Source organism: Typha angustifolia, chromosome 11 (genome assembly GCF_048772165.1).
Source record: "Typha angustifolia cultivar Huaian chromosome 11, ASM4877216v1, whole genome shotgun sequence".
In the NCBI taxonomy this organism is placed as follows: Eukaryota; Viridiplantae; Streptophyta; class Magnoliopsida; order Poales; family Typhaceae; genus Typha; species Typha angustifolia.
Window position 1 is genome coordinate 5,774,629 of NC_133249.1, and position 26,753 is coordinate 5,801,381.

Here is a 26,753-nt window from a genome sequence, read left to right on the forward strand (position 1 = left end):
TATAACCCATCTCATGTTGCAATGATTAACTTTCAAATTAAATTTCAACCCCACAAGACCAAAGCCATTAGATAAAGGTTACTTACTTCGACTCTAATGTACACAAAGTGGGATTGAGATGCCCCCCCAAGCCTCCAATGGTTTTGCACAAAGACACCCAATTCCTTCCTTGCTTCCCTTTTTCTTTCTTTCCTCTTTCCTATGTTACTCTCCCCCTCTCCTCCCTTTTCCAACTACTCAAGTCTTCCTCTTCTTACGTTTTAATGATGAAGAACAACTAATTGTGCTCATTAGACACCTTAAATTCCAATAATTCTCCCTGCCGACACCCATAAATGTCAATTTTTCCCAAAGAATCCAAACCAAAATAGAAGGATCCAATCCGACCGATCAAACAGCATTCCTAGAGAAGGTTCATAATGCCAGGAAAAGAAGGAACTTTTTGAAACAAATTCACACATACGAAGTCACAATTCCAACAGAAAAGGACATAAAAATTAGACCCCTTTTGTTGTTTTTTTTTACATAACAAGCTTGATTAGTCCTCAATTTACAATCCCAATACAACAACAACATCATCATCAACAATAGCAACAACAATGGCAGCATTAATTCTTTATTATAATGTAAGTGAACATCACCACGACGACCGGGACAACAACGACGACAACAAGTGACATACCCAATTAATCTTTCTACCTCTAAACGAGAAAAGGACCGATTTTTTTTCTTCGTCTAGCGAACAAATCAAGACGAAAGGAAACATACCAGCAAGACGAATTCATCAGCCACGGCATCGGGTAATGGCGGAGCAACCACGGGAGTAAGGATTAGCCTGGGCACCAGGGCGGCAGTTGTAGTACGAGGCGCCGCGTCGAGAACAAGGAACACTACCGCGGCGGAGAGCGCCGTAGCTGATGTAACCGGAGGTGGCGAGGATGCGGCGGCTCACCTCCGAGCTGAGACCGAACTCCTCCTCGCCGGCGAGGCACTCGGCTGCCGTACCACCGCAAGACGACTGTGGGACCCAGCTAAGGTGGAGGTGGTCGCCGGCCACGGAGGCGGCAGCGACTGCGGCGAGAAAAGGTAGGAAGAGGAGGAAGAATGGGAGTTTGGCCATGTGGTGGGTTCGGATCTTTGCGGACAAGGTGTTTGGTTTTATTCCGCAGCGGAGAGAAAGGGGAGAAAAAATAAATAGCTTTCTTGTGCGCTTATTTGTGGCTCTCCCTCTCTCTATACATACTACCTTGTGGCCGCCCACCAAACCAAGTAGAGAGAAAGAGAGAGAGAGAGAGGTGCTATGTAATGTGGGGGATTTAATACGGAGAGGAGGGATGGAAGGGAATTATAAAGGGGTTGGTGGTGAGCAATAATCTCAACAAGTGGGCATTTTTTTTGGCTTGGACTTGGAGATAGGGATCATCGTATACGCCCTCTTTTCATATGTTATACCTTTTACCATTCTAACGAGCAGCTTGTTGAAACACCTTGCATTTAATCCTCACAAACATCTTCACCATATGCTTTGTATCATCTTATTAAAAGCTTCTATCCTATTCAAACTTACTGCAAAACTACTACACTTTCTATCATCTTTATATATCATATAATAATTTGTTATCTAAAGTAAATTGATAACGGCTTATATACAATATAAATCGTTGTCTTAAATCACGATTTATATATATATATATATATATAAATAAATTGCTCTTGGAGACAATCAGTTATATTTATAAGAATAAAAAGTTCAAGTGTAAGAAAAGGAAAGGTAGCATAAAAATTGTTGTGACAGACAACAGACAACTATTTTTTACTTGGGCACTAAGCTGGTAAGCTGCCAAAAGTAGTAGTAGTTTTAGAATAAGTTTGTTAGTTTGGTTAAAACCCATAGTGCAGCACTAGTTTGTCAAAAAACATTCAGTGAATTTTCATGACTATGGTTGCACAGTCATTCTTGATTTATCCCATCAAGGTCTCTTTTTTAACCAAGAGTTGAGCAGTCGTCAAATCTGCTATCTAATAAGTTCTTGCAAGAACTAATAGCAGTTTGGTTGAAGAATATCTACAGATTATACAAAACTAGCCCTATTTTTTAAGTTCTAAAAGTAAAATACTAATAAATTCAGTGTTTATATCGATAAGTTCGTAGAATAAAATACTAATATTATTCGTAGTTTATATATGTAAATTGATAAACTTACCGACGGTTTATTTAAAGAATTTCATATAAAAACGCTGACGGATATAATTATTTTAGATAAAACACTAAATAAGATACTAATGAGTTTGGTCAAGAAACACTGCAGATCACTTCCTCTTGAGATGAGCTACGGCCAAAGGCCTCTCTGAATGGCCTTTGGAACAACATTTAGGCCTGTCTCTCAGGTTCAGAGATCGACTGTGCAGAGGAGAGTGGATCATAGAAGAGGTGCTTAGGATTGCAGATTAGATTAATTCAAGATGACAGAGTATTGGCATGGTTATTTACTCCCCATTAAGATTGATTCAACTGTACCAAGTTGAGATTAATGCTTATGTTTTCATAAGATTAGTTAAACGCTGAGTTCATCCAATCTTAGTCTGATATAACTCATCACAGTTAGGCTAGCTTGGACAAACTCAATGACTCCTCATTTGATGCACATGATTAGAGGGTCGAATTATGGTGTTAAACTATAAATAGTTGCAACATATGAACAGGATTAGATTAGATCTTTCCCTTGCAGCCTTAGTTTTTGTCATGCGAATCTAGAGTTAATTAACCAATTGCATCATTAGCTCACTGATTAATCTGATCACATATATATATATGCTTTGGAAGAGAACAAACAAATAAACAAACAAATGGTTGGCATTTAGGAGTCCCTAAGAACTTCTCCCTTTTTTCTTCCTTCCAACTCAAACCAACTAAGATATATAGAATCAATTCCAAAAGATATACTTTTCCTCTTGTCTCTCTTTTGCAAAAGAGGAATCTCCTCACCTTTTCTTTGTACCATTAGCCTCAGGCCCTCAGTAGATTCCTTTCCTAGTTATAACAATTATCTAGTTTATGTTTTTATGATGCTTCTTCTTTACAATTATCTAGTTTAAGTTTGATGTAACTTTGCTACTGGATGTGGCAAACATCTTGGTGATAGAAAAAAAAAAGAATTCAAAGAAATTATTACCTGAAAACTTTGAAGGTATTGAAAGATAAAGAAGCTGTAAAAAGATATCTGGACTTGGTTTTAACCATCTATATTTCTATCTTCTAATTCTGATACATACAAGAAGAAGAAGAAGAAGAAGAAGAAGAAGAAAGATTTGGTTTGATCAAGCTGTTCTCATGGTCCAAAGTTATGCACACAAGATCTGGATCCATCTCTCTATCTTCTCATACTTGTGGATGCTACCATCCTACTCTATGCGAGTGATACAACCAAGTTTACTCTTTACAACCAAACTGGTTGTCTGCTTAATATTTCCAGATCTATCTATGTGTGACTCCATGGCCCCAAGAACATAACTCTTCTTATAGGATCTTCAAAGCTCGAAAGCCGACAAGCCTCACCGGAGTTCGACATCGCTTGTTCTTTCCGGGGAGGAGCGCTCGCGCTCCCGCTCCCCGCCGGCGAAACCTTAGCTGCACTGTATGCCTTCCTCAGCTTATCTCCAATAGCTTGTTTCATCTCATGAGCCCATGAGCCTTCTCCTGGTAGATTATGTGGTGGTCTCATAATTTACTCCAAGAAAGTTCACCTGATTCACTACTTCAAAGATAACAAGTGGTTGCAATTGAGATCAGAAGCAATGGAGAAGGGAGGGGCTATTTATAGGATAAGATCATGATGTATTGATGGAGAGGAAAGTGGATGCATCCATTAGACCTACCATGTGTTGATGCTTGCCATGCATGCATGCATGCATGGTTGGATGGCCATCATGTATATGTCTGCAGTGCAGGATAAGAGCAGTGGAAGGATAACACCCATCACTGTTGTGGGCCTAAGCTTCAGTTGGATGCTTGTGCTAGTGCTCTTTGATTCCTTGTCAATTAGCATCCATTTCTCCATCACCAAGCTGGACTTTATAGACTTCTCAATGGCATGGCATAGAAGTATTTTTGTGATGAGCTGCTTACACTTTATGCCCTCCAATCATAGTTGCAAATTAAGAATCTTTTTGCTCCCTCACCTTTATTGTTGGGAGTTATTGGTGGTGTGTGGGTATATGTTCACAAAACTATAGGAGAGGAAATAAGAGGTGTTCTTGATAAGAGCACATCCTAAGAAATTTGGCAAGGGCATCTTGGAAAATCTAAATATTTCTCGAAAAAAGGGACCTTATCGAGTTGTCGATTGATGTAGGTCTCGTACCAAATATTGTATCTAGATAATAGTTACGAATTTATTTACCTGTGTAGATGACTTCTAGCTCAGGTGGATACCGGTAGAACCGTTTTGTAGGTATAGCAATTTTATTCAATAAAAATCGCAAACTCGATGATCAATCTTTGGTATTCTTAGTAAATTAAAGAAACACAATAGGAATTGATCAACCATTTGGATAAAAAACTTTATTATTAAAAATTGCTAACTCAGATAGTGATCTTAAGTAGATGTGTATATATATTATCTTACATGATATTTATATGGACCAAAACAAAATTAGTAGTGTAAATAAATTTGTAACTCTCACTTGATTGGATGCATTATTTTTTTTTGTGCAGATCTAAAGCAGTCAAACTCGAATATTATGGGTCAATTTTGATAAGCCTGGCGACTAGTCAAGGGAATAAAATGCATAAGCTTATCATATACTCTTGTATAGTGAAGTGAAATGAAATAAAGATGATCAAGAATAGACTATATGCATATTCCTTTTAATTTGTATACATAAATATTCAAAATCAAGGAGAAAAATAGGAGTGGGTAATAGTAATAGTAAATCACTTCAATCACAATTGCAGTTAGTCTTGTTCCCTGAATAGAACTTTGGGCTGGTGAACCAATTAGGTAGTTATTCAAGTGCTTGTCCATAGAAGAAATCTCTTAAACCTTAACTATGGTCACAAAGGAGTATGAATGTATTATTTCTTAGGGATCATTACACTAAAACTCTTTTAGAGTCTACTTTCACATGCACCTCCTCATTTTTTTTTCGCCCATGGATACCCTAAACTATGAATAAAACCTCTTAGCCCCTGATGATATTAGTAGAAGAAAATTAAATGACCATCTTACTATCAACTCTTTTTTAAAAAAAATATTCCTCTAAAATAAGATTAAATTGTTTTTTAGAGAGCCTAACATTTAAAGGTGATCAGCCTAGGGTCACACTAGAATTTTATAGCTCGTACCACTTACGAGATATTAGGCTCGGACTAGATGTAATGGGCCGATTATAGAAGAAATTAATTATATTATAATGGGCTTTCTATGAAAATATTTAGTTAATTTTTATAGGAACATACTTATATTGTGATATCTAATAAATTAAATATCTAATGTGAGGCTAAAAAATCATAGGATTAGACAAACATAACGGGTTGGGCTCAAGCTGGACTTAGGCTGTAACTGGAATTCAAAGATTTTCTATAGTTAAAGGCATATTAATATGTCATGAAAAAGAAAGAGTGATTAATGTCAAAATGAGGAACAATTTATAGAACCTAGGTGTAATTATTTTTTTGTTGTAATATGTGACATGTCTTTGTTTCATTTTCTTGGATTAAGAACACAACACATGGCACCTTACATTATTATTTTGGCTCTATTTTCCAGTAGAAATTACAAAAGGCAAGTACATTTATGATTATCTTTGACATGAATGTATGATTTCCAACTTCTAGCTGCCATTTTATTAGCATCAAATATCTAGATATCAATCGAATGTAACTTTTATTCTACAAAGTTTGCATTTTCTCAAGACCAACCTCAAAATTAAGAAAGGAAATGAAAGTTAATTAACACCATGCTTTAATCTAAGAGTTGGTGGCATAATTGCAATCTCTCTCAATTAGGTAAGCTTGCTTTTTCCAAATCATTTGTGTAGGTCATAGCTACACAGCTGTAAGAATAATATTGCATGAAAGTAATCGCATTTGGTTCTTTTCGCTACCTTTATTGAATAGCTTAAATTTTTAGAGCAGTCGAAAAGTTAATGTCCAGTTTTGATACTTTCTTTTACTTGCTTCTACAAATATAAAGTGTAATATAAAAATTAGTTTTTAAGTTTATGGAGATCATAAATTTCCTATCAATGGATGTCAAGACTATCATACTTCATATCTTGAAGTTGGTCTAAGATAATGACTATCACTGGACTCATCTAATCCTATAATGATATAAAAAAAAAGACTTTATATTTCAGTTCAGATTAGAATTAAAAAATGTCTCATTGATGGATTAACATACCTATTGATTACTTTATAAGTATGCATCTGGTTGTTATTCTGATCAACTATGCATCTCAAATTTCTCCATCAAACAAGATGCCAAAGAGGTATTGAGCCATTCTTCAATCAATTGGGAAGAAGATTAGTGTTGTAAATGAGCAATCTACATCTGCTTTTAACGTCTCAAAAATATTTTAAACAAAATTTACTCGACGGACAAGTAACAAAATAGATAATATTTACTTTAAATATTAAAAAAAAGCCTAAAGCACTGCTGATTTGACTTTAAAATATAATACTGAATTTATATTTACCTTAATCTAAAATGAACTTATTCAATAGTATTAAGGTTATTTTGCATCTGTAGTTATTTTAACTCATCTATGCGATAACTTTTTATTAAGAAAATTAATAGTAGAATATTTTTAAAGACATTTTAAATAAAAATATAATGGTTAAAATGACAGTAAAAATAGAATATATTTTTGATAATTTTTTTGACTTTTCTCCTGTGAGCTACAAAACAAAACACAAAGGCTTAAACCAAGCTCTCCATCAATCAAACAAAGAAGAGTGGATATCCCACACTGGGTCTTGCATACTTTTTTCCCTTTAATATTATTTTTATTATTAATAAAACACTAGCTTGGTTGACTAACACCACCTACTCCACCATTATTGTCCTTGCCCACTACTAACTCATAATAACATATAATGATTCCAAGATATATAATAATCTTAATATCAAAGCAATCAACCAGTCCTTTAATCTTGGGCTTCTCACCCAATCAACAAAAAAAAATGTTAACTTTCCATTTACCAAATAATAAAACTTACTTTTGTGGAATATGGATTTTACCTCACAGATCAAACACTTATTTTCCAACCATTAGTACTATTTGCTCAGAAGAAATAGAGTTATAAATCATAACAATTATTAAATTTTTAGAGTAGTTTAATATCTGGTGTGACAAATTTTTTTATTTTTTGAGAAATTTATATATATCACTATGATTTTTTAATATAATTGCGGTTTATATCTATATTTTTACTATTTATAAATCGAGTTTTATAATTTAGTGAATATATACAGAAAGTATCGTAAGTTAAATTTAAACTAATACTGTGAGAATACTTGTTAAACATAGATATTTTATTTTTAAATATTTTTATTTCTAAAATAATTAAAATATTTTTAGTATGACTTAGTTAAGAATATTTTTATAATTTTTTAGTATAATTAACTTAACTGAGAGGTTTAGTTAAGTTTAATCAACTCATCTAATAATAGAATATTTTTAACATATATTTATTAAATTTTAGGAGTCGATTTATAAATAATAAAAATATGAAATATAAACTATAATTTTGTTAAAAGACATGATCTTATATATGCAAATTCCACTGTACTTTCTTTGATAACTTATCTACTACAGAAATTGTGGAAAGCTAATGAAAGTACACGTGCCATGCAGGAGGCCGCAGTTAGAGTGTTTGCTGTTGCTTGCCCGCAGTGAAATCCGGAGTCACTTAGTACCCGTGGAGACCTTTGTCGGCGAAAGTTATAAACTCCAAGTCAAAAAAGTGTTTAAGCTTCGGCCATCGGATACCCCGCAATGTACCACGAAACTACTTATTGTCTGGTAGATAATATTCTAAATCACTCCACCAAATTTGTGATTTTTCATAATTGGTCCCTATATTTTATTTGGGCCTATTTTTGTAAAGAAAAAAAAACTTAAAGTTTTGATAATGCTGAGATTAAACTTTTGGAAACTAAGTGTATATGTAAAAGATGTGTGTATTTCTATAATGCGAGTGCTGAAACTTAAAAAGAGTTTTCAAAAAACGATGGCCGTGTCACACACACAGACCGTGCCGTGGCACTTGCCGATTGTTGTAAGAGAATCAAAGAAAAAAAGAGATACTCATCTTTACCGTTGCTGTCGCCAATCGCCGCTCACCTTTGTCGTCGCCCGAGCTCGCGTCAGGTGTGAGCTTGAGTGACAGTGATCGGCAACAAACAGCTCGACGACAAGATCGACAGCGAGCGGCGAAACTATTAGGACGGGTGCCATGCGAGACTCCTCGTGCCATGTACTGGTATGCCACCAACACAGTAAGTACTGACCGGCATGCTCCCAGTCGGTCGGCACGGCCATCCATATTTTCAAGTACAAATGCCCTAATTTTATTATTATTATAGTTAATATTTTTATATTCTAGCTCCTTTACTGTTCTTGAAATTTAATTTTATTGGATAATCTGTTTACCCAAAATCTTATGCTGTTAAATAATAGATTAATAGTTTATATCACACTATTAATCTATTATTATAATATAATTAGTAGAATTAGTCCAATGACTTATTGTTAAAATAAAAACCACACGAAATAATCAATTTTTATAAAGTATTTACATTTTTTTTCCAAAACATCTAAAAGAGTCGATCATATAAAATAAGACAAAAACATAGAAAGTAATATAATAGAAATAAAATTTATAAATAGATTTAGTGCTGACTCGTTGTAGGTTACTATTGGACGTATATTGAACTATTAAATTGTATAATAATAGACACATGTAGGGTGTTATCTACAAATTTCCCAGTAAAGAAAGCAAACACATTCACCGGGTACGATATTGTGCTGCGGTAGCAGCATATCTCCGATACTTTTCCCACTCTCTCTTCCACACCCCCACTCTTCTTCTCTCAGGAAGGAAGGAAGAGATCTGATTCTAGAACAAGCGAAGCGAGGGAAGTGGGGGAAGAGGAGATCGATTCTTCCTTCTAACCTAAAGATCTGAATCAAATCAAGAAGAGAGAGAGGAGAGATGAACGGAGGAGGAGAGGGGAAGGAGGAGAAGGAGGAGGAGGGCGGATGGTTCATCTACGCCTTCGTGGCTCGGGGGACGATGGTTCTCGCGGAGTACACGGAGTTCACCGGAAACTTCCCGGCGATCGCCGAGCGATGCCTCCAGAAGCTTCCGTCCTCCAACAACCGCTTTACCTACGCGTGCGATCACCACACCTTCAACTTCCTCGTCCACGACGGATATGGTGCGAATCGATCTTAAAACTAGTTTTCCGTGTGTGAATGTGGATTGAGATCTCCTTTCTTTAGATGCAAAGGCTATATCTTTTTATTGTTAGGAGGTGGATTGATGTAGTTGTTACGGATGAGCAAATTGACATAGATGATGAGTAATTGACATCGATTAGTGGTTCTCTGACCTTGGTTCTTCAACCAAGCATCAGAATGATATGAAGTAACTTAAGAGATCTGCAAGGCATAGTGTAAACTATTTGTAAAACTAAACTTTTTTATGCATATATATATATACAAAAATCTTATGTATATTCATATAGAACCGTGTTGGTTTGGTGAAACTCTAGGTGTACACTATTCATCAAGTAGCCTAGTTTTCTTAGAGGAGTAAAATTGTAGAGATAGAAGAGTATTCAAGAATAGATTTGCCATTAGGGGCAACCATAGAAGAGTAGATAATTGCAAATTTCTATAGTTAGTGTTAGACCTGCCAATTATTTAGGAATTAACAATAATTGTTTGCTTAAGATGTACTCCTAAAAATTAGAAGTCATGCGACACTAAATCATGCACTGTGTCCTGCTATACTATACTGTGTTTTTGTTTTGTAAGTTTTATAATTCCATTTATTCCAGTGTAGGATTTATACGTGGATAGATTTACATCTGATTAACGTGTCAATATGTGTTGTCCGTGAATGCTATTTGGGCAAAGAACAAAGATGGTTCTTGGAGTTTCCTCTTGAACTTCTGTAGCTATTTTTTGGCTACGGAATAACAAACTTGTATTCTAATTCACCTTAGATAAGATAGTTGATAGGCCACTAATTCTACTGCATTTATTGAAAAACTTGGTCTTAGTACTCTTGCTTGATCTTTAGAATTGTAGGGACCTGGTAATAATTTGCAGTTGCCAGTCTGATACTTGACGAAGCTCTTCTTCTTTGATCTTTTGCAGCATATTGTGTTGTTGCAAAGGAATCTGCCCAAAAACATGTCTCCCTAGCCTTTCTAGAGCGGCTAAAGGCGGACTTTAGAAAGAGATATGGTGGTGGAAAGGCTGATACTGCAATTGCTAAAAGTCTTAATAAAGAATTCGGGTATAAAAGTCATGATAGTTTACTTTATTAATGAAATTGTTCTTTTCTTTCTCCTATAATTATGTTTCTATGCTTATATTGTATTTTCCGATGCAGTCCAGTCATAAAGGAGCATATGCAATATATTATTGAACATGCAGATGAGATAGAGAAGCTTTTGAAAGTGAAGGCGCAAGTTTCAGAAGTTAAAAGCATAATGTTAGACAACATAGAGAAGGTAGTCACAGATATATTTCACATTTCTTCAATTTTAAGAGGTTACACATGCATTTGCAAGAGTAAATCTTCTTTTGCATCAAATATTTGACATGATCACATGTATTTTTTAACATCAGTGTTGCTATAGTTCTTTTTTTGGTCTAAGGACTCTCCTCAAGTTGGCATTTAAAAATTGGGTGTTTTGCCAATCTATCACTTGACTTATCCTCACTTTTAAGCTGTAGTTGCAAAAACCACCTATCCTCTTCCATCCATTCGGTTATTGAAAAAGCTTGGTAAACTCCAGTTTAAATTGACATGATTTAAAAGGTAAAGCAGAATTAGCCTTATTTGGGGGAAGGAGTAAGCTTAAGGGAAGAGTACTTGACACTATATTGGTTAATAACTTAATATGTAAGGAGGTGATATATGGTGTGAATCTTCCCTGTGAACTGACTGAGCTTGATCGTAACTAACCAGAGGTGGTTTTGTAACCATAACTAGGAATGTTGTGAATTTCTAAACACTTCAACTTGAAGTGTTTAATGCAGGTGGTGATTTGAAAAAGACAATTTAGAAATTATATATCTACTGTTGCTCTTATATTAGAATTTCTTCTTTTAAATTCTATGTCCTCATGAATATTTTGAGGTCCACAATAGGACTATTACTGCAATCATTTCTGTTCTCTAGATTTGAGTCTTGTAAGATGAAGGTGGAACGACGAAAGCCATATAGCTGCACATGTTGGTTAGACGTCAAACTTTAGCTTATTACTGATTTTATTTTTTCACACAATATGATCCAATTCTTAATGTTAGATGTTGCGAACTCCAGAAATATATCATGTTATATTGATCATTAGTTTGTATTGAACTGTTGTCAATTGCTGGACTGTTTCAAGTTAATGAGAGTCAGGTAAAGCTAGGTTGGTATCAGCTGGTGGTTGAATGTGTCTTTTCATGTGAACCCTGAGGAGTGTTATTAGGTTGTTAGTTGCTTAGTGTTTTTGAATCAAAGAGCTATATCCAGAGAGCTCATTAGAATAGTAGGGTGATATTATGTGTCTGTAGGCACTGAATGGAAGATTAAAGTCGGAAATACTGAGCACAATGGTGAATGGTGATAACAAAAAATCAACCAATTTGAGAATGGATGGGAGTCTAAGTCACTAAAGGTCTGATGCTACATGTGAGAAATGGAGTCACTTTTAGTACTTGTTGCTTGGTCTCAAAACTTTGTTGTTTGAGATTGTTATATCAATTGAACAACGGTTTCATTTGTTTCCTTTTGTTTTCTGTGAACCATTTGGAATTTTTTGAAGGGACTCATGGTTGACGCATTCAGTTCTCCCTTGAGCTCAGATCCATGAATGTACTGACTCAAACTCGTAATGAACTTCAGATTGACGACTCTCTTTATTTGTGGCAAAGATAAGATGCATGAAGTTGCTGTCCCTAAGATCATTTATTCATACACGAATCTGGCAATATATAAATAGCAGCTATAAATTCTGTAACATTTTGATAGATTAATGTGATGAGTCATATATCGTTTTTTTGTAAAGTATCTGCGACTTCAAATTTGTTTCTATTGATACATGTGTACACATATATATAATGCCAAAATAATTTTGAAGGTAATTAAGGCAAGTTTCCATCCCTTTCTTAAATAGTATGTGCATATCAACAACCATTTAGTATAAGGGTGTAGTTATGAATATATACTCCAAATATATGATTTACATAACATGTAAGTTTTACTATCATGGAAATTCTACTTTGCATAACTACTTCGATATCATCTTGTTGCACTTCTTCTTTACATTTTATTGATTTCTGCAAATATGTCTTGCCTTTTAGGCTGTTGACCGTGGGGAGAAGCTGAGTAATCTTGAAGATAAGGCTTCTGATTTACGTAGTCAGGTGTTTTTTTAATCTATGAAATAAATTACTTTCCATTTGTAATATCTTATGGTCAACTAATGATTTTATTTCATCTGTTTAGGCTCAAGATTTTAAGAAACAGGGGACAAAGGTGCGTAAAAAGATGTGGTTGCAGAACATGAAAATCAAGCTGGTAGTTCTTTCAATTCTCTTGATTCTAGTCTTCATTATTTGGATGTCTGTCTGTCATGGATTGGACTGCACGAAGGAAGAAAACTGAAAAAAGAAAAATCAGTGGCCTAGTATAAATGGAATCTATGCATCAGCTTTAAAGGGTGTTGCACAAATGAGATCTTGTTGGTGAGTTCAAGCCCTATTCTTCGGCGCATTAAGTTTTGAATCTCATGGCTTCATTCCAACTGCAAAGGTGGAATAGTATCAGTCCTGGGGGCTTAGTAGTTTGTGAGGGTTGAGTTGTTTCTTCTACATCTTTCAATCCAACTTGTCTAACCAACGTGAGATCAATAATAGAGTTAATGGTCATTCATTTGTATACTTTGTTTATTGACTGCTTAAATCAAGATGTCTTCTTTTCATCTTGAAAAAATTAATACTTACATGAATACTTAAATATATTATAATAACTATTGAAAAGTGTAAGAAATGCCCTAGGAGTTAGTGATTTATCACATACTGTTTATAATAAAATATAGAAAACAAAATGTGAAAAAGACAATCGTAAATATAAAAAAATTTATATAGAAAAATATTAAATCGAATAAAAATTACGGATCCAAACTAAAATCTAAAACGAGTGCGTTTAAACGTCATATTCAAACCATAGACTAATCAATTGAGTGTATAGTAGCTGTTCATGTGCTTTTAGGTAATTTTTATACTCTTTCAATCATCGTGACAACATCGTTTAAGCACTTCAATAATGATACTAAAATCGGCTCAAATATTTTAACTTCAAAATTAATTTTTTTATTTTAATATTTTTTTTAAAATATTTTATACTTTATGCATATATTCATATATAAAACCTAGACACATTACATAAATATAAATTATGTTTTAAAATATAATTTAACAATTACATAAGTATAAACAAATCTAATACAATGGTGACACAGAAACTAAGCAGTTCTAATTTTTACTGTTAACTTGTGTGGAAGCTATCATTACCACCAAAGCAGCTGCTTAAAAGAAATAGGGACCTTCTGATCTTGTTTTCTTTAATTACAAGTGGAATAATTACCCAATTACCTGAAAATATTTTAAAGGACTCAAGTAGAGTGTCTTTTTTTTCTCCCTACCTGAAAGTTAATATATCTTAAATTCTCCATTTCTCTTTGAAGGTATAGTTGTCAAAAACCTCATGTATATTGCTATCAGGAATTCGTCTATTTAGAAAGACTTCTGTTTTATATTTTCTTCTTCATGTCCACAGTCCACTGATATATAAATAAAATTATATGGACCAATTTTGAGAATCTACAAACAATGTCGATAAATGTATATGGGCAAATTTTATTTGACACCTTGTGGTTAGTTAGACCTAAAATATCAAAGTACATTCCCATATGTCTGATTTATATCACCTGGATATGAAATGGTTAGTTTTTCTATCTAAATGATCCAAATGTAAATGAAAACTATTATGAAACAGTTGATTGAATAAACTACAACAAAAAATGAAAAAACTCCTAGACACACGTATGTATCTAACCTTTAGGCAATGATATCGTTCGCTCGCTTAAGTAAAAGTCGGAAGAAATATTAAAAACGAAAGTAGAGATGAATGCCAAGATTTTAACGTGGAAAAACCCAAAATGGGAAAAAACCACGGATCCAAACTCGGATTAAAACCAATCACTATGATAGTAGCAGTTACAAGACTGACTTACAAAACAACCCGTCGATCCAAACAACTTTATTCCTCTCAGTTTTCCTCGCTAGAACCCACGATTCACTGCTTTTCATAATTGAAGTCCAACCTCAGTAGCCCTCAAGATTGATCTTTCGTTTAGATAACCCTTAAGACGAAAGATTAAATTCTTGTAGATGAGTAGAACCTTGTTCGTTGAAGAACCGATGTAGCCTCAAGAAGTCTCCTTCAATAATGCTTCTTCAACCACCCTAGAGATAGGGCATCACAATCCTTATATATGATCTTCAAGATAGAGCCAAATCCAAGTTTTATCCGTATTTATAAAAGTCCAAGATTTTTAAACTTCGTTGGTATGACTTGATCTCATCAATTTTGCTCCAATAATTTTGCAATTCTTCAAGCCAGAGATTTTCTAGACTTGTGTAAAGCTCATATACATGTAAAAAATACACTTAGAATATTTTATACATAATTACCAACAATTAAAAACCTAACAAAAAAATAAAATTAAAAATCCTGGTTTTGCGAATTGGAATCCTACTGACCAGGATTTTGTACATAGGTTGAGGGAGGGAGGTGAGGGTACTTCAAAATAAGTATAAATTATATGCGTGCTATTCACATGTCAATTTTAGATGGAAAAGTAAATGATAGGCTAACAAAAAAAAATTATTTTAAAATATTTAAATAGATTTAAGGTGTCCTTACCTCTTGGTGTTATTTTTTCTTTAAATTTACGAGTTTTTGATCAAATTAGGGGATAATAATTACAAAATTATTGGTAATTTTATGTATTTGACATGAATTTTTTTTATTAACTTTGAGCTAAATTTTAAGTGAGGCCCACACATTATTAATGATGGTTTAATGGTGGAATTAATTTAGCTCAAAGAGTACTTTATTGTCATATATTTACTTAGTTAAATCTATGAAGAGAAGTGAATGAAAATTGGCTCTAAAGTAGGTCTCATGGCAATGGAAAATAAAGAAAAGTGATATTGTTACTTATATACCATATTGGATATTTGAGAACTGTTAGTATGATACATACGTAACAAACTTCTTATAAAGTTTGAGTCTGCATTTGAAAGAGAGCACAACACGGTTCATGTTCAACAAGGCATTCGAATAGTTGCCTTTCGAGTATTCAACACTTTTGTACTATTTAAATTATTTCTAAAATTATAATCTTATTTAGTTTGAGACTAAGTTCCGAACTTGATTAGTTAGTCTTAATTTTTTTAAAAATAAACTTAATTAGATATTAAAAACATAAAATAAAAATTTATTTACTGAACCAATTTAAGAATTCCTAAACTCAAGCGAACAAGGCTAAGAAACAACGACCGACTCTCGGTGAATTTATCGGTATCCCAATAAGTTGAAAACAATATTATTATTTTATATAAATTGCTGTTTGAAAATATTTTGAACAAAAATGTAATTTAGAAAATACTTTTCCAGACCTCTGAGCTAATATTATTTTCCACATATATTTTCTAATTTTCTTTTACAGCATAGGAAGTCTCCGAACTAATTAATTTTTCTGATGTAATAAGTTTGTATAGTAATTATTTATTTATTTATTTAAGAGGTACACGTGGATATTTTTTTAGTTTAAATATTTTAAAAAATATATATACGTAAGAAGTAGAATTATCCTTATATTTAATTAGTTGGTATTTATCCCTAAAATAAACAGAGGAGGTTCGCTTATAAATTATAATATATAGCGAAGGAACGAACCCAACAACACCAAGAAGCCACTACACGGCAAAGAGAGATGGCGGTGGTCGCGACCCTGAGAGCTCTTCGAAACCGCTCGATCTCTTCCTTTGCGCACCGATCCGTCAACAGATTCGTAAGTGATTCATGCTGTTTTCTTCCCAAATCATTCGAGATTCGGGGTTGCTTTTGATGCATACGAGTTGTTTGTGTTCGTTGGTGATCGCATTGAGGAGTTTTGCATTATCTCCGATTTCGTGCGGGATCGGATATTAAATTTTGAAGCTTGATTGTTAGATTCTGTTCTCGTATAGGAAGTGCAAAACTTGAACGATTTTTTTTTTTTTTTTGTTGACATGTTTGCAACTTAGAACTGCTTGAAGGATACCTTTATTCACGGAGGTGGGTTGTAGCGAATATACCTGCAAAGGAGCGTTTTAGATGTCAGAATGAGGGGGTTTGCAATAAGGATAATATTGGAACTTATCCATGTGTTTCGTCTTGTAATTTTGACTCTTTGTCTGAAGGTTACTTTCTGGAGATGTTCATTTGCTATTTCATTCATTTTATATATTTATTTATTATTCATAGTACAGTTCCTAAGTCCATCTCTGCATGGTTAATGTTATATATGCATATTTTCCAATTTCTAGTCCTAAACTTTGGTGGAGCAGAAGGGTTGCGCTAGATAACTCGACAACTAAGGACGGCTTATATTCTCTTTTGCCTTTTTTTTTTCTGATAACTTTCTCTCTTCAGATTTTTCAATTATGAATTACGTAGGGGAGCTACAAGGTGACTTTTATGTATAGATGGTGAGAAGGCCACATCTGACCCGATTATAGTAGGATCTACTATGGCAAATTGATAAGGCGGCTTATATACATTAGAATCTCCCTACTATCTGCATTTTCTTCCGTGGGGTTACATGGGCTTGCAGGTTTTGGGTGGAAATTTCCTACCTTTCTAATGATAAGTAAACTTTATGATGTCATTCTATGTTTTTTTTTCTCCCTTCATGTCTTGTGTTGTATCTTGGTTCCTTGTCTATTATCACAATTCCCTTATCAAGTAGTTCTTTTTTTCTTCTAATACTAAGCTGAAACCACATTTTGCTGTGTTTAATTATGTATATATTTAGATAAGCACATTGGTCATAGCGGAACATGAAGGTGGATTTGTGAAGCCATCATCTTTGAGTGCATTAGCAGCCGCAGAGGCTATTACAAAAGAAAATTCAGTATCTGTTCTGTTGGGAGGATCAGGATCAACCCTTCAAAAAGCTGCCTCACATGCTGCATCGAGTCATCCATTGATCTCTGAGGTACCAACTATTTTACTATTCCTTATTTACATCATGTTGTTGATTTGATTCCTCATCTATAGTCATTCTTAAGATAAATATTTACTATTAAGTTATATTCTCTTGGTTTATCCAAATTATTTTCTATGTTTTGGGGTAACCCAAGAATTAGAAGGTTTACTAGTAGCTTCTAACCTTTGTCCAAGGTGAATAATATAAGACTATATGTTGCAAATAATTTTTTCGGTTCCTTCACCATGGTGCCCTTCCACGATATGTTATTCAGCCTAATTTACCAGTAGTTGAGCATTTAATACTCAAAGGATCAGCGGTGGAGTTCAGAGTGTTAAGACTGAGGCATTCAGGGGCCTCTTTGTTTATAAATCTATAAGTAACATGCACTTGAAAGTTGATAATGAGGATTGAGGATTTATTGTGAAATTTAATCAGAGAAAGATAACCTTTTCAATAGATTCATACCTTTGATGCCAACTATGAAATAAGCTGAAAAACAAAGAAATTATGAAATGTAGGTTCTTAATAATGAGTTTGGAGCAAAATTATATCAGTTTTCAGCTTAAAGAGGAAGGATTTATGGTAGAACCATGAACTAGAAGGGCTTCATATTGATTACGGCGGGAACTTTTGACCATGTTTTTTTCTTACTAAGCTTTTGGCAAGACCTGCATTGTTTTAAAAGGTATTTGAGCTTCTTGAGTTGGTTTGTGGATTTGTATCTTATAGTATATTTATTTGGTCCAAAATTCAAATGCTTTTCCTTTGGATAGTCTCTTCCTCTTCTCCCCATTGTTTGCAATAATAAGCTACTGCAATAAATCTGGTGGTCTCTTTTCACCTTGCGCAAGAAATATATGGAGAACGTTACTCCCATGAATGTCAGGATCGTTTCATGGCTGACAACTTCTCATAAATTACACAGGAAGAATATTATGACGAAAGGAGTAGTATGAAATATGAATTACAATATGTTTATTATGTTTAGAAGAGGAAGACACCATTGATCACTTATTTGTCCCATGCACTTATTTCAGAAACTAATTCTTAATATTATCTCGGACCTTCATTTACATCAGTGGCCTTCATCTGTCAAAGAGTTTTGGACAGATTGTAGAAATACGTATTTTAAACAGAAACTTAGAAAGAGTTGGGACATGTTAATATCACTGACTTGGTGAAAAATCTGGAAGAACAGGATTGCCAGAATTTTCAAGAAGGCTCTAAAGACATCTGGCTTTGAGCTGGAACGTGTTGCCTATTATCCTGGAAAAAAGTTATTTATCCTCTCTCTCTCTCTCTCTCTCTCTCTCTCTCTCTCTCTCTCTCTCTCTCTCTCTCTCTCTCTCTCTCTCTCTCTCTCTCTGCCGATTTTTAACATATATTAATCTAACTGAGATCATTTCTTACTTTTCTTATAAGAAAAAAGAGAAGTAATCTTTCATATGTATCAGTCTTTGCTTGTTAGGATGTTCCTATTATTGTGACCAATGTAGATGTTCAATTTGGTTGACCCGTCTTTTGTTTTTTTGCTGGTATAATTGAATTTGAATTATCAATGCTACTCGATCAGATCCGAGTCCAAACACACAAATACTGTACAACAAACATATTAGCATACAAAAACTAAACACATTGGATCCATTAGATTTCTTTATGGAGCACTATTTCCCATTTTGTTCAATTGTAATTAAGCTACTATTAGTTAATGCTCTACTAAATTGACGTGTTTTGTTGTTTGGTGAACATATCTTTTTAACTCTTTGGAAACGTCCAACGTAATTCCTTCTTCTACTTTATTATCCACTTCGACTTCAGCTAAAATGGGACTGCACTAGGTCCTTGACATCTTCCACATGCCTTTATGCTTATACCTATATGTTTTATGGACAATCAAGGTGAGGTTTTGAGAATCCTGAGATGCAATCAATATTTGCAAACGTTTTAAATCTTATTTCCAAGTTTTAACAAATTTGTACTCTAACTAATATTTTTGTATATTTTGGGCACTGGATTATCTTCAAATTTTTGGCAATGAGAAGCCGAGAGCTAATCATTTGGATGGCATGCTCATACCATTATAGTTGTCTTCTATGGCTCAATAAATATCAGTTGTTTTCTCTGTTGTTCCATCTCCCATCTTCAGCTTATATATATTTGTAATCGTTGTAAGATATTTTTGTTGGACACAACCAACCATAGTTGCACTCTTCTCATCATACACATTGACCAAGGACGTATAAGCGAGGCTACACTGCCTGGCCTAACAAAGATACTATTTAAGCTGATCTGACCTATATCCTTTAGATCATTTACCTGCTTTACTGTATTAGAAATGACATCCTTTCAGTTACCAGAGGTACACAAGTAAAAGGTCTCTAAATAGTGTTGCAACATGGTTTTGTTCTCTAGATTAACGGATTGCCTACTTATTATCGGCTGATTCTACTACAGGTTCTTGTTGCTGATTTAGATATATTGGAACATCCTTTAGCTGAATCTTGGGCTGAACTTGTTCATTCCATTCAGCGGAAAGGTGGTTATTCTCATATAGTATCTGCTTCAACTTCATTTGGGAAGAATGTGATTCCACGTGCTGCAGCTCTTCTTGATGTTTCTCCTATTACTGATGTCATCAGTATTGCTGAGCCACGGGTATTTGTGAGGTTCAGTACTGCTCATCTTTGTACTTGATGTTGTGATTTAGCATGTAAATGGTGGTCCAGCTTGTTAGGCACTATGTTCAGATATTCTTTCATAGAATTCGAGCTTGCGCATCTGAATATTCTTCCTTTTCCATTTTGTGAATTATTTTGGTCATCATAGATTTTTCTCAGTGGCCCTTTAATATTTAAATTTTTTTGGTATTTTCTTGGAAGTTCTGTATTGCTGTCATTTGCATTCCTTCTTGTACTCTCGTCATGTATCATAGATGTTATTGATGAATTTTTTATTATTATGTAACATAGTAACATGTCTATTTGAAATTTTCAGACCAATATATGCTGGAAATGCACTTTGTACTGTACGATATACTGGTCAGGATCCTTGTATCATGACTGTTAGATCGACATCTTTCCCCTATCATATCAACTTGACTGATGCAGAACCAAGATCTGCACCTATCACCCAGGTTGATCTCTCTTTCTTCAGTGAAGGTTTGTTTAATACTTTTGCCTTTTCACTGTATTTTCTTTAAGAGATTAACATGGGTTATTGCAGTAGTATTAGTATGTCTATTACTAAAATTCCTTCTTGCATTTTCAATTTATTTGCTAATTTTGATCATGCTGAAGAATATTGGTGTGACTTTGATTCTTTTCTTTTTTGTCAGTGATTTTAGAAAAACTTACTAATAACATCATTACAACATCAGTTTTCTTTACAAGGGCTTACTTGGTGTGATGGCTTGTTTACTAAAGCTATGGCTACGTACCATCTTTCTTTACCAAATCCTGCAATTGTAGAATCCTTGGGCATTCAGATGCCCTTTAGTTTTCTTTAAGGGGGTGAACGGCATTCTAGCTAGAATATGACTATATATTGCCGATAATCTTATCTCCATGATGGGAAAAAAAAAATGAGTGAGAAGATTGTTATTAGGTCTCTTGCCCAGTTTAGCACCTAGTTCTGAGGAGATTGTGAGCAAATGGTGTCTCCTTGACTCATGAGGATATTCTTGAGTTCACTACATTCAAATTTTCTATGTATTGTTTATCTACATTAAATCTAATGAACTTGCATTTATATCAAGGTCAGGGTATTGAATGGCGATTGCGGGTGGTGGACAGTCACTCCACTGCCTAGCACCTAGATAAAATGCGGGCGTCAAAGCAGTTTAACATTTTTAATATATAAAAAATAAAAAAAATTATATATGATATATATTAATAGAACATATATAAAAATTTTAATTGTAATTACAACCATAATAACAAAGTTACAAATTAACTATATGTATATATATATGTGTGTGTGTGTGTATATATATATAATGGAGTATGACAACTTATCTCATTATTTCTCCACTCCACATAGGGAACCCATAATGCTTTGAAAAGATAAATGGTGGATTCTTAAAGCAGAGAGAGTGAAAAGGAGAAATGGGTTCCTAAAATAGAAAGAAACTCCTCTCTATATTAGGAACCCACAATGCTTTGAAATAAAAAGTGGTGGGTTTCCAAGGTAGAGAGAGAGAAAATGAGAAGTGGGTTCCTAAGGCCAAAATGAAGAAGAAGAAGAAGAAGGAAAGGAGGAATGGCAGCCTACTCGCCATTTGTAGGCCGCCTAAGCGCATGGTGGGGTGGTTGGCTCGCCACCCCGCCATGAAGGACGTCTTTAAAAATAGTGATTAAAGTTCCTAGTTCTGATTGATCCCGATCCCATCCTGAAACCAATTTATTAAATTGTTTCAGTGGGGTATCGGCTAGATTGATCAATACTCGATCCAAATCGAGTGAGTTTCGGTCGAAACAAACTAAGAGAGAGAGAGAGAGAGAGAGAGAGAGAGAGTAGTACGAGATGCATCTCATCTCTCAACGAGCTCCTCCTCTGACGAAGTTCTCTGATGCCGATCTTTCAAAATAGAAGTCCAACGAGCTCCTCCCCTAACACTGCACTTGTGATTCCCTCCTTTTTCTTTATTTGTGATTCTTTTAGGGATTTTCCATTTCTCTCTCTGGTGATCCACTCCGACATTATCTCTATCTCCTCCAACATACATTCCCACCTCTCTCTCACTCCCCTTTGCTCTCTTGTTTTCTTTTCTTTCTCTCTATTTTGCAGCAATATAGAGAACGAAAGGAAGAATAGTGGGTGAGTGAGAGCGAAAGTAAGAAAGAGAGAGGGAACGACTAAGTAGGAGCTCCTTCGACTGACAGTGAGAGAGGGGGAAGAGATAGAGTGGAAGAGAGAGTAAACGGTAGCGGGAGTGGGTGGGAGTGGGAGTGGCGTGTGGAATTGGTAGAGAGAGTGAGCAGGAGAGATTTTTTACTACATAAATTATAAAAATTATTTTAAAATTCAAAGAATTCTTTTTTTTTTTAAATGACAAAATATAAATATAAATTGCTAGCCTAAAAGAAACTTTGCTCTCTACATGGGAAATTCATCCTATTGTCAATAATGTCGCATTTATGTGGTTCTAATTTTTTAGTATCGGTACTAATTTGCTGAAGCATATTCTACATTCTAGTTGATGTTAATACCTCTACTTTGAGGTTTAAGCATTTTGAAATGTAAGATGCTCATGCCTAGAATTGGCTGACCATGCCAAAGGCTTGATTTATGCATCAGTTCTTCCTCTTAAGTTGTCTTTAAACTCTTACTGTGTTATGTCATTACATTGTTGGGTAACAAAATTCAAAAATTTCAAACTTATACAGTTTGATTTTTCTGATTATATATTATGCAGAAACCTTGGGGAAATCGAGGTATTTAACGCTAGCATCTCAAGATACAGAGCGGCCAGATCTAGGAAATGCACGTGTCGTAGTCACAGGGGGCCGAGCATTGAAAAGCACAGAGAACTTCAAAATGTTGGAGAGGCTAGCCGAGAAACTTGGTGCAGCAGGTATCACTTCCAAGTCATGTTAACAATTTACAAATTACAAATGCATGCCTTGAGAAAAAAGTAACTTTATTTGTAATTAATCAATTATTAAATATCGCATATCAGATAACATGTGAATTGAGGGTGTCAATCAGTTTGATATTTAAGGGATAAGTTAGTTCGAAGCATTTTGTTAGTACAAGTTATTTGATGTCTTTATTTGGATTTTATTTTCTTAGTTATGGCAGCTTTCTCTGGTCTTTGAATTTGATGGAAGCTAGATCTTACTTTTGGCAAAGTTTAATCAGATGTGTCTTTCCTTTTCCTTGTAAATATTTCATGTTACCAGTGGCACCCCATAGATGCATGGTGCATCTGACACCAGATCAAAACCAACTTAGACTGCAAATCAGACAGTCAGCTTTTCACACTGATAGGATCTCAAATACTTGCAAGATGCAGTGTACTAATGAGTGCTGGATATTATGTTGTCTCTTTTATGCGTTCATGTCTTCTCTGAATAAATTGTCATTGAACTTGGTAAATTCTTTTCTTTCTGATTTTGACTCTCTACCTACGGTTCTGGGCATGTTATGTGTTCTTCAAGTTTCTAACTGCAAAAGGGCCACAACTCTCTGTTTATCGTAAACTGTGGTTTACCTGAATTCATCATTTTCCGTAAATGAAAGGGCACCTAAAATTGAAAAACCATCTGCCTTGGCGGATTAAATAGGTTACTTGTTTATATCCTTTCTAAGCAAAAAGGGATGGCGTTTTCCTTAGTGGCAAAAAATATTCATCAAATCTTGTTCATTACACTTTTTTGAGCTGTGTTATAAGTATTCACAAATGTTTATTGAATTATGGTTTAGCTGAAACTTTATTCTTGGGGCTCATATTATTTCATGTATAACTCATGTTGGTGCCTAGTGTTATTCATGTTGTTCTATATTTACAGACTGCTACTTTTCATTTTTGTAGTTGGGGCGACTCGGGCTGCTGTTGATGCAGGATTTGTGCCAAATGACCTCCAGGTATCACTTGGATTATGTTGGTTAAATTAATTATGTTATTATGGTTCGATTAAAATTGCTATTTTCCAATGTTTTGCCATTTAGAAGTGTTGATACATTATATCAAAAGGTGTACATGCAGTGCTCCCAAATTAAAGACCTTTTTATTTGGCATTATCTTGTGAGGAGAGCTCAAAGTAGCCTACTTCTTTTGGAATGAAATGTCTTAGTCTTTAGACCAGAAATTGACCAAGGCACTAGTAGTTACTTGGAGACCCTGATTTGTATATCCAGCATTCCTATGGATGTGTCATGTTTGTAATGATCTCTTATCTCTTGTTTTTCAAAGTCTCTCAGGTTGATCCTTTTAGCTTTTTCTCGTTGTTGATCATTATTAGTGTTTTAGTGATTTCAAGTAGAAAGATGAGAAATTGATCCTCTTAAATTAGATAGTTCAGGTTAATGATCCTATGCCCTTGATAGAAAAAAAGAATTATAATTAGGGTTTGTTGAGTGGGTCGCAAATTTAGGGCAAAGTTTTTCTTTTCTTATGAAGACATGGAGGGAAGAAAATGGAACATGAAGGAGATCACATGTTTTCAACTTGTGTTGTTTTCTTCATAAACAAATGAGTAACCATGCCTTTGTAAATTCATTCCTTGTGCCATTCATGATGGGTCCTTATTTGCCAATCAACAACAGAGAATTATCATTTCAAAGAGGACTTCAGTTTTCTATGTGATCTTGTTATGGACTAGATTGGACTTAGCAATTGTGTTAATGTTGGTGTGGCATTTGTGCTGTGAACTCTGCTAGCATTTTCTTGGTTAAATCTGTCTATTCCTGGTAATTATCTATTTAGGTATGATTTTTGTTGGATAATTTTAATCTGAATAATACCATTCTATTTTTTTTTTTCAAAACTTTATTGATTTCTCATCTGAAATGAAAATACAGTATGATTATGCAGCTCTTTTCTTTCAATCACTGTCAACATCCATGTGGAGTTTTTACCTACTGTAACCAAGCAGAACAAGTGTAGTATACTTGTCTGACCTGGATAGCAGTCTAGTTCTATTAAACCTATTGTACCACTTGTTATAGATAAATTCTTCTTCCCTTTATGAATCTAACGGCATGTGCCAGCATTATCTATCTGTACAGTTAGATTTGTAATGCATTCCTAACCTTCAAAAGTAGTATGTCATCTCCCCATTATCAGATTTATAGTACTATCCTATTAATGCAATATCATCAATCAATTATTGCAGTAGGAGGACCTAAGGTTCATAAAGATAGTAGTATAATCTAGGGGCACAGCTACTAAAGCGGAACAAACTTGCTCAGATGCCATTAACATTCACTCTTCATCTATCTAATATAGAGTAATATCTAGTTTTCTACCATCTCGAAATCATTAATTTCAGCATTTCCCTTTTTACAGTGATGCTAGTTTTTTCTCCCGTTGTATAACAAAGGAATTTCCTGTCAGGTTGGTCAAACTGGAAAGATTGTTGCTCCAGAATTATATATGGCTTTTGGGGTTTCAGGTGCCATACAGCACTTGGCAGGAATGAGAGATTCCAAGGTCATCGTTGCCGTAAACAAAGATGGAGATGCACCCATATTTCAGGTGATGAGAGAACTTGTGATCTGAATAATTTCTGTCTGACTAGGCTTTGGCCACTGTCTGGCATCATCAGAAATTACTGAGATATGTTTATCACTAATTTTCTATGTATACTTGAGTTTGCACCAAGAAAAGAAGAAACTTAGTAACGGAGAACCTGATTACATTTAGGTGGATTATGCTATTTCTGCTCTCATCTATCGATTGCTGATCTTTTAATTGCTTTCCCATTAATATCTTAATGGCAGCAGGACTCTCCGCCTTTTATGAATATTTATGATTTTAGTCAGGGGCCCTAGTGAAATAATCATGTAACTAGTAGTCAAAATTGTCACCAAGTTGCTTGGTCAATCACAGTTATAACTTTTAGATGGCATCTCTTGAGCTACCTTTGCACGTGGCACACCCAAGCATGACATAGCACTGCTTTTGGTTTTGCTAATCTTATCTGTAGGTGCAGTAGTATCAGACAGTGGCTTGCACCACTACTATATCTTTATGAATCCTCTTTTCTGGGGTAATGGAAAATGTATACTAACTTGCTCATTTGCTGCATCATTTTTTTCTTTCTTTTTTGCTAATCACATAATATATAACTACTATGGAGCTTTTTTTTTTGGAGTAAATTATCTTTTTCTATACCTGAAACTAGTGATATCGCTGCTTGCAGGTTGCGGATTATGGACTCGTTGCCGATCTGTTTGAGGTGATTCCGGAATTGCTAGAAAAGCTGCCAGAGGAGAAATGATCTTTCTGTTAACAGTTCCTCATTTAACTTTGCTCCCATGTTCTAATTGTGTAAATAAGAAGCAAAATAAAAGCCCTTGCTTTCTTGTGGATAAGATCAAGCTTAAGGGCCCTTCCAACTGTAAATTTAAAGGCACTATAAAGACTGGCAATCTTGCCATTTTTCTTTCATCATTTTCCCATTCTTTTCTGTTCAATGATTGATGGAAGAGCCCTTCCAGAAGTCATTAAGTTAGCATTTGATACAACATAGTATTTCT

At 34.5% G+C, this 26,753-nt stretch overlaps 3 protein-coding genes across 3 annotated transcripts; 2 read left to right on the top strand and 1 right to left on the bottom strand.

Annotated features, from left to right (window-relative positions):
* Positions 1-473: 473 nt before the first annotated feature.
* On the bottom strand, positions 474-1,316 carry LOC140770256 (protein RALF-like 33). The gene has a single exon (XM_073111350.1). It carries the CDS (start codon positions 1,118-1,120, stop codon positions 785-787), a length of 336 nt encoding a protein of 111 aa, XP_072967451.1. The 5' UTR covers positions 1,121-1,316; the 3' UTR covers positions 474-784.
* Positions 1,317-9,034: 7,718 nt separating this feature from the next.
* LOC140771210 (vesicle-associated membrane protein 724) lies at positions 9,035-13,168 on the top strand. The gene is made up of 5 exons (XM_073112656.1): positions 9,035-9,443; positions 10,390-10,531; positions 10,628-10,748; positions 12,592-12,654; positions 12,737-13,168. The coding sequence occupies exons 1-5, from the start codon at positions 9,218-9,220 to the stop codon at positions 12,893-12,895; spliced, it is 711 nt and encodes a 236-aa protein (XP_072968757.1). The 5' UTR covers positions 9,035-9,217; the 3' UTR covers positions 12,896-13,168.
* Positions 13,169-16,245: 3,077 nt separating this feature from the next.
* LOC140771359 (electron transfer flavoprotein subunit alpha, mitochondrial) lies at positions 16,246-26,664 on the top strand. Its single transcript, XM_073112867.1, has 8 exons — positions 16,246-16,370; positions 17,376-17,558; positions 20,007-20,218; positions 20,547-20,710; positions 22,966-23,124; positions 24,085-24,137; positions 25,609-25,749; positions 26,417-26,664. Exons 1-8 carry the CDS (start codon positions 16,293-16,295, stop codon positions 26,492-26,494), a joined length of 1,068 nt encoding a protein of 355 aa, XP_072968968.1. The 5' UTR covers positions 16,246-16,292; the 3' UTR covers positions 26,495-26,664.
* The last annotated feature ends 89 nt before the right edge of the window (positions 26,665-26,753 follow it).

Excerpts from the sequence above, each read along its gene's own strand:
- LOC140770256 (XM_073111350.1), bottom strand. The coding sequence starts at position 1,120 with ATGGCCAAACTCCCATTCTTCCTCCTCTTCCTACCTTTTCTCGCCGCA.
- LOC140771210 (XM_073112656.1), top strand. The coding sequence starts at position 9,218 with ATGAACGGAGGAGGAGAGGGGAAGGAGGAGAAGGAGGAGGAGGGCGGA. Across the intron at positions 9,444-10,389 it reads CCTCGTCCACGACGGATATG|CATATTGTGTTGTTGCAAAG; the intron begins GTGCGAATCGAT and ends GATCTTTTGCAG. Across the intron at positions 10,532-10,627 it reads AGTCTTAATAAAGAATTCGG|TCCAGTCATAAAGGAGCATA; the intron begins GTATAAAAGTCA and ends TTTCCGATGCAG.
- LOC140771359 (XM_073112867.1), top strand. The coding sequence starts at position 16,293 with ATGGCGGTGGTCGCGACCCTGAGAGCTCTTCGAAACCGCTCGATCTCT. Across the intron at positions 16,371-17,375 it reads ACCGATCCGTCAACAGATTC|ATAAGCACATTGGTCATAGC; the intron begins GTAAGTGATTCA and ends GTATATATTTAG. Across the intron at positions 23,125-24,084 it reads CGAGAAACTTGGTGCAGCAG|TTGGGGCGACTCGGGCTGCT; the intron begins GTATCACTTCCA and ends TCATTTTTGTAG.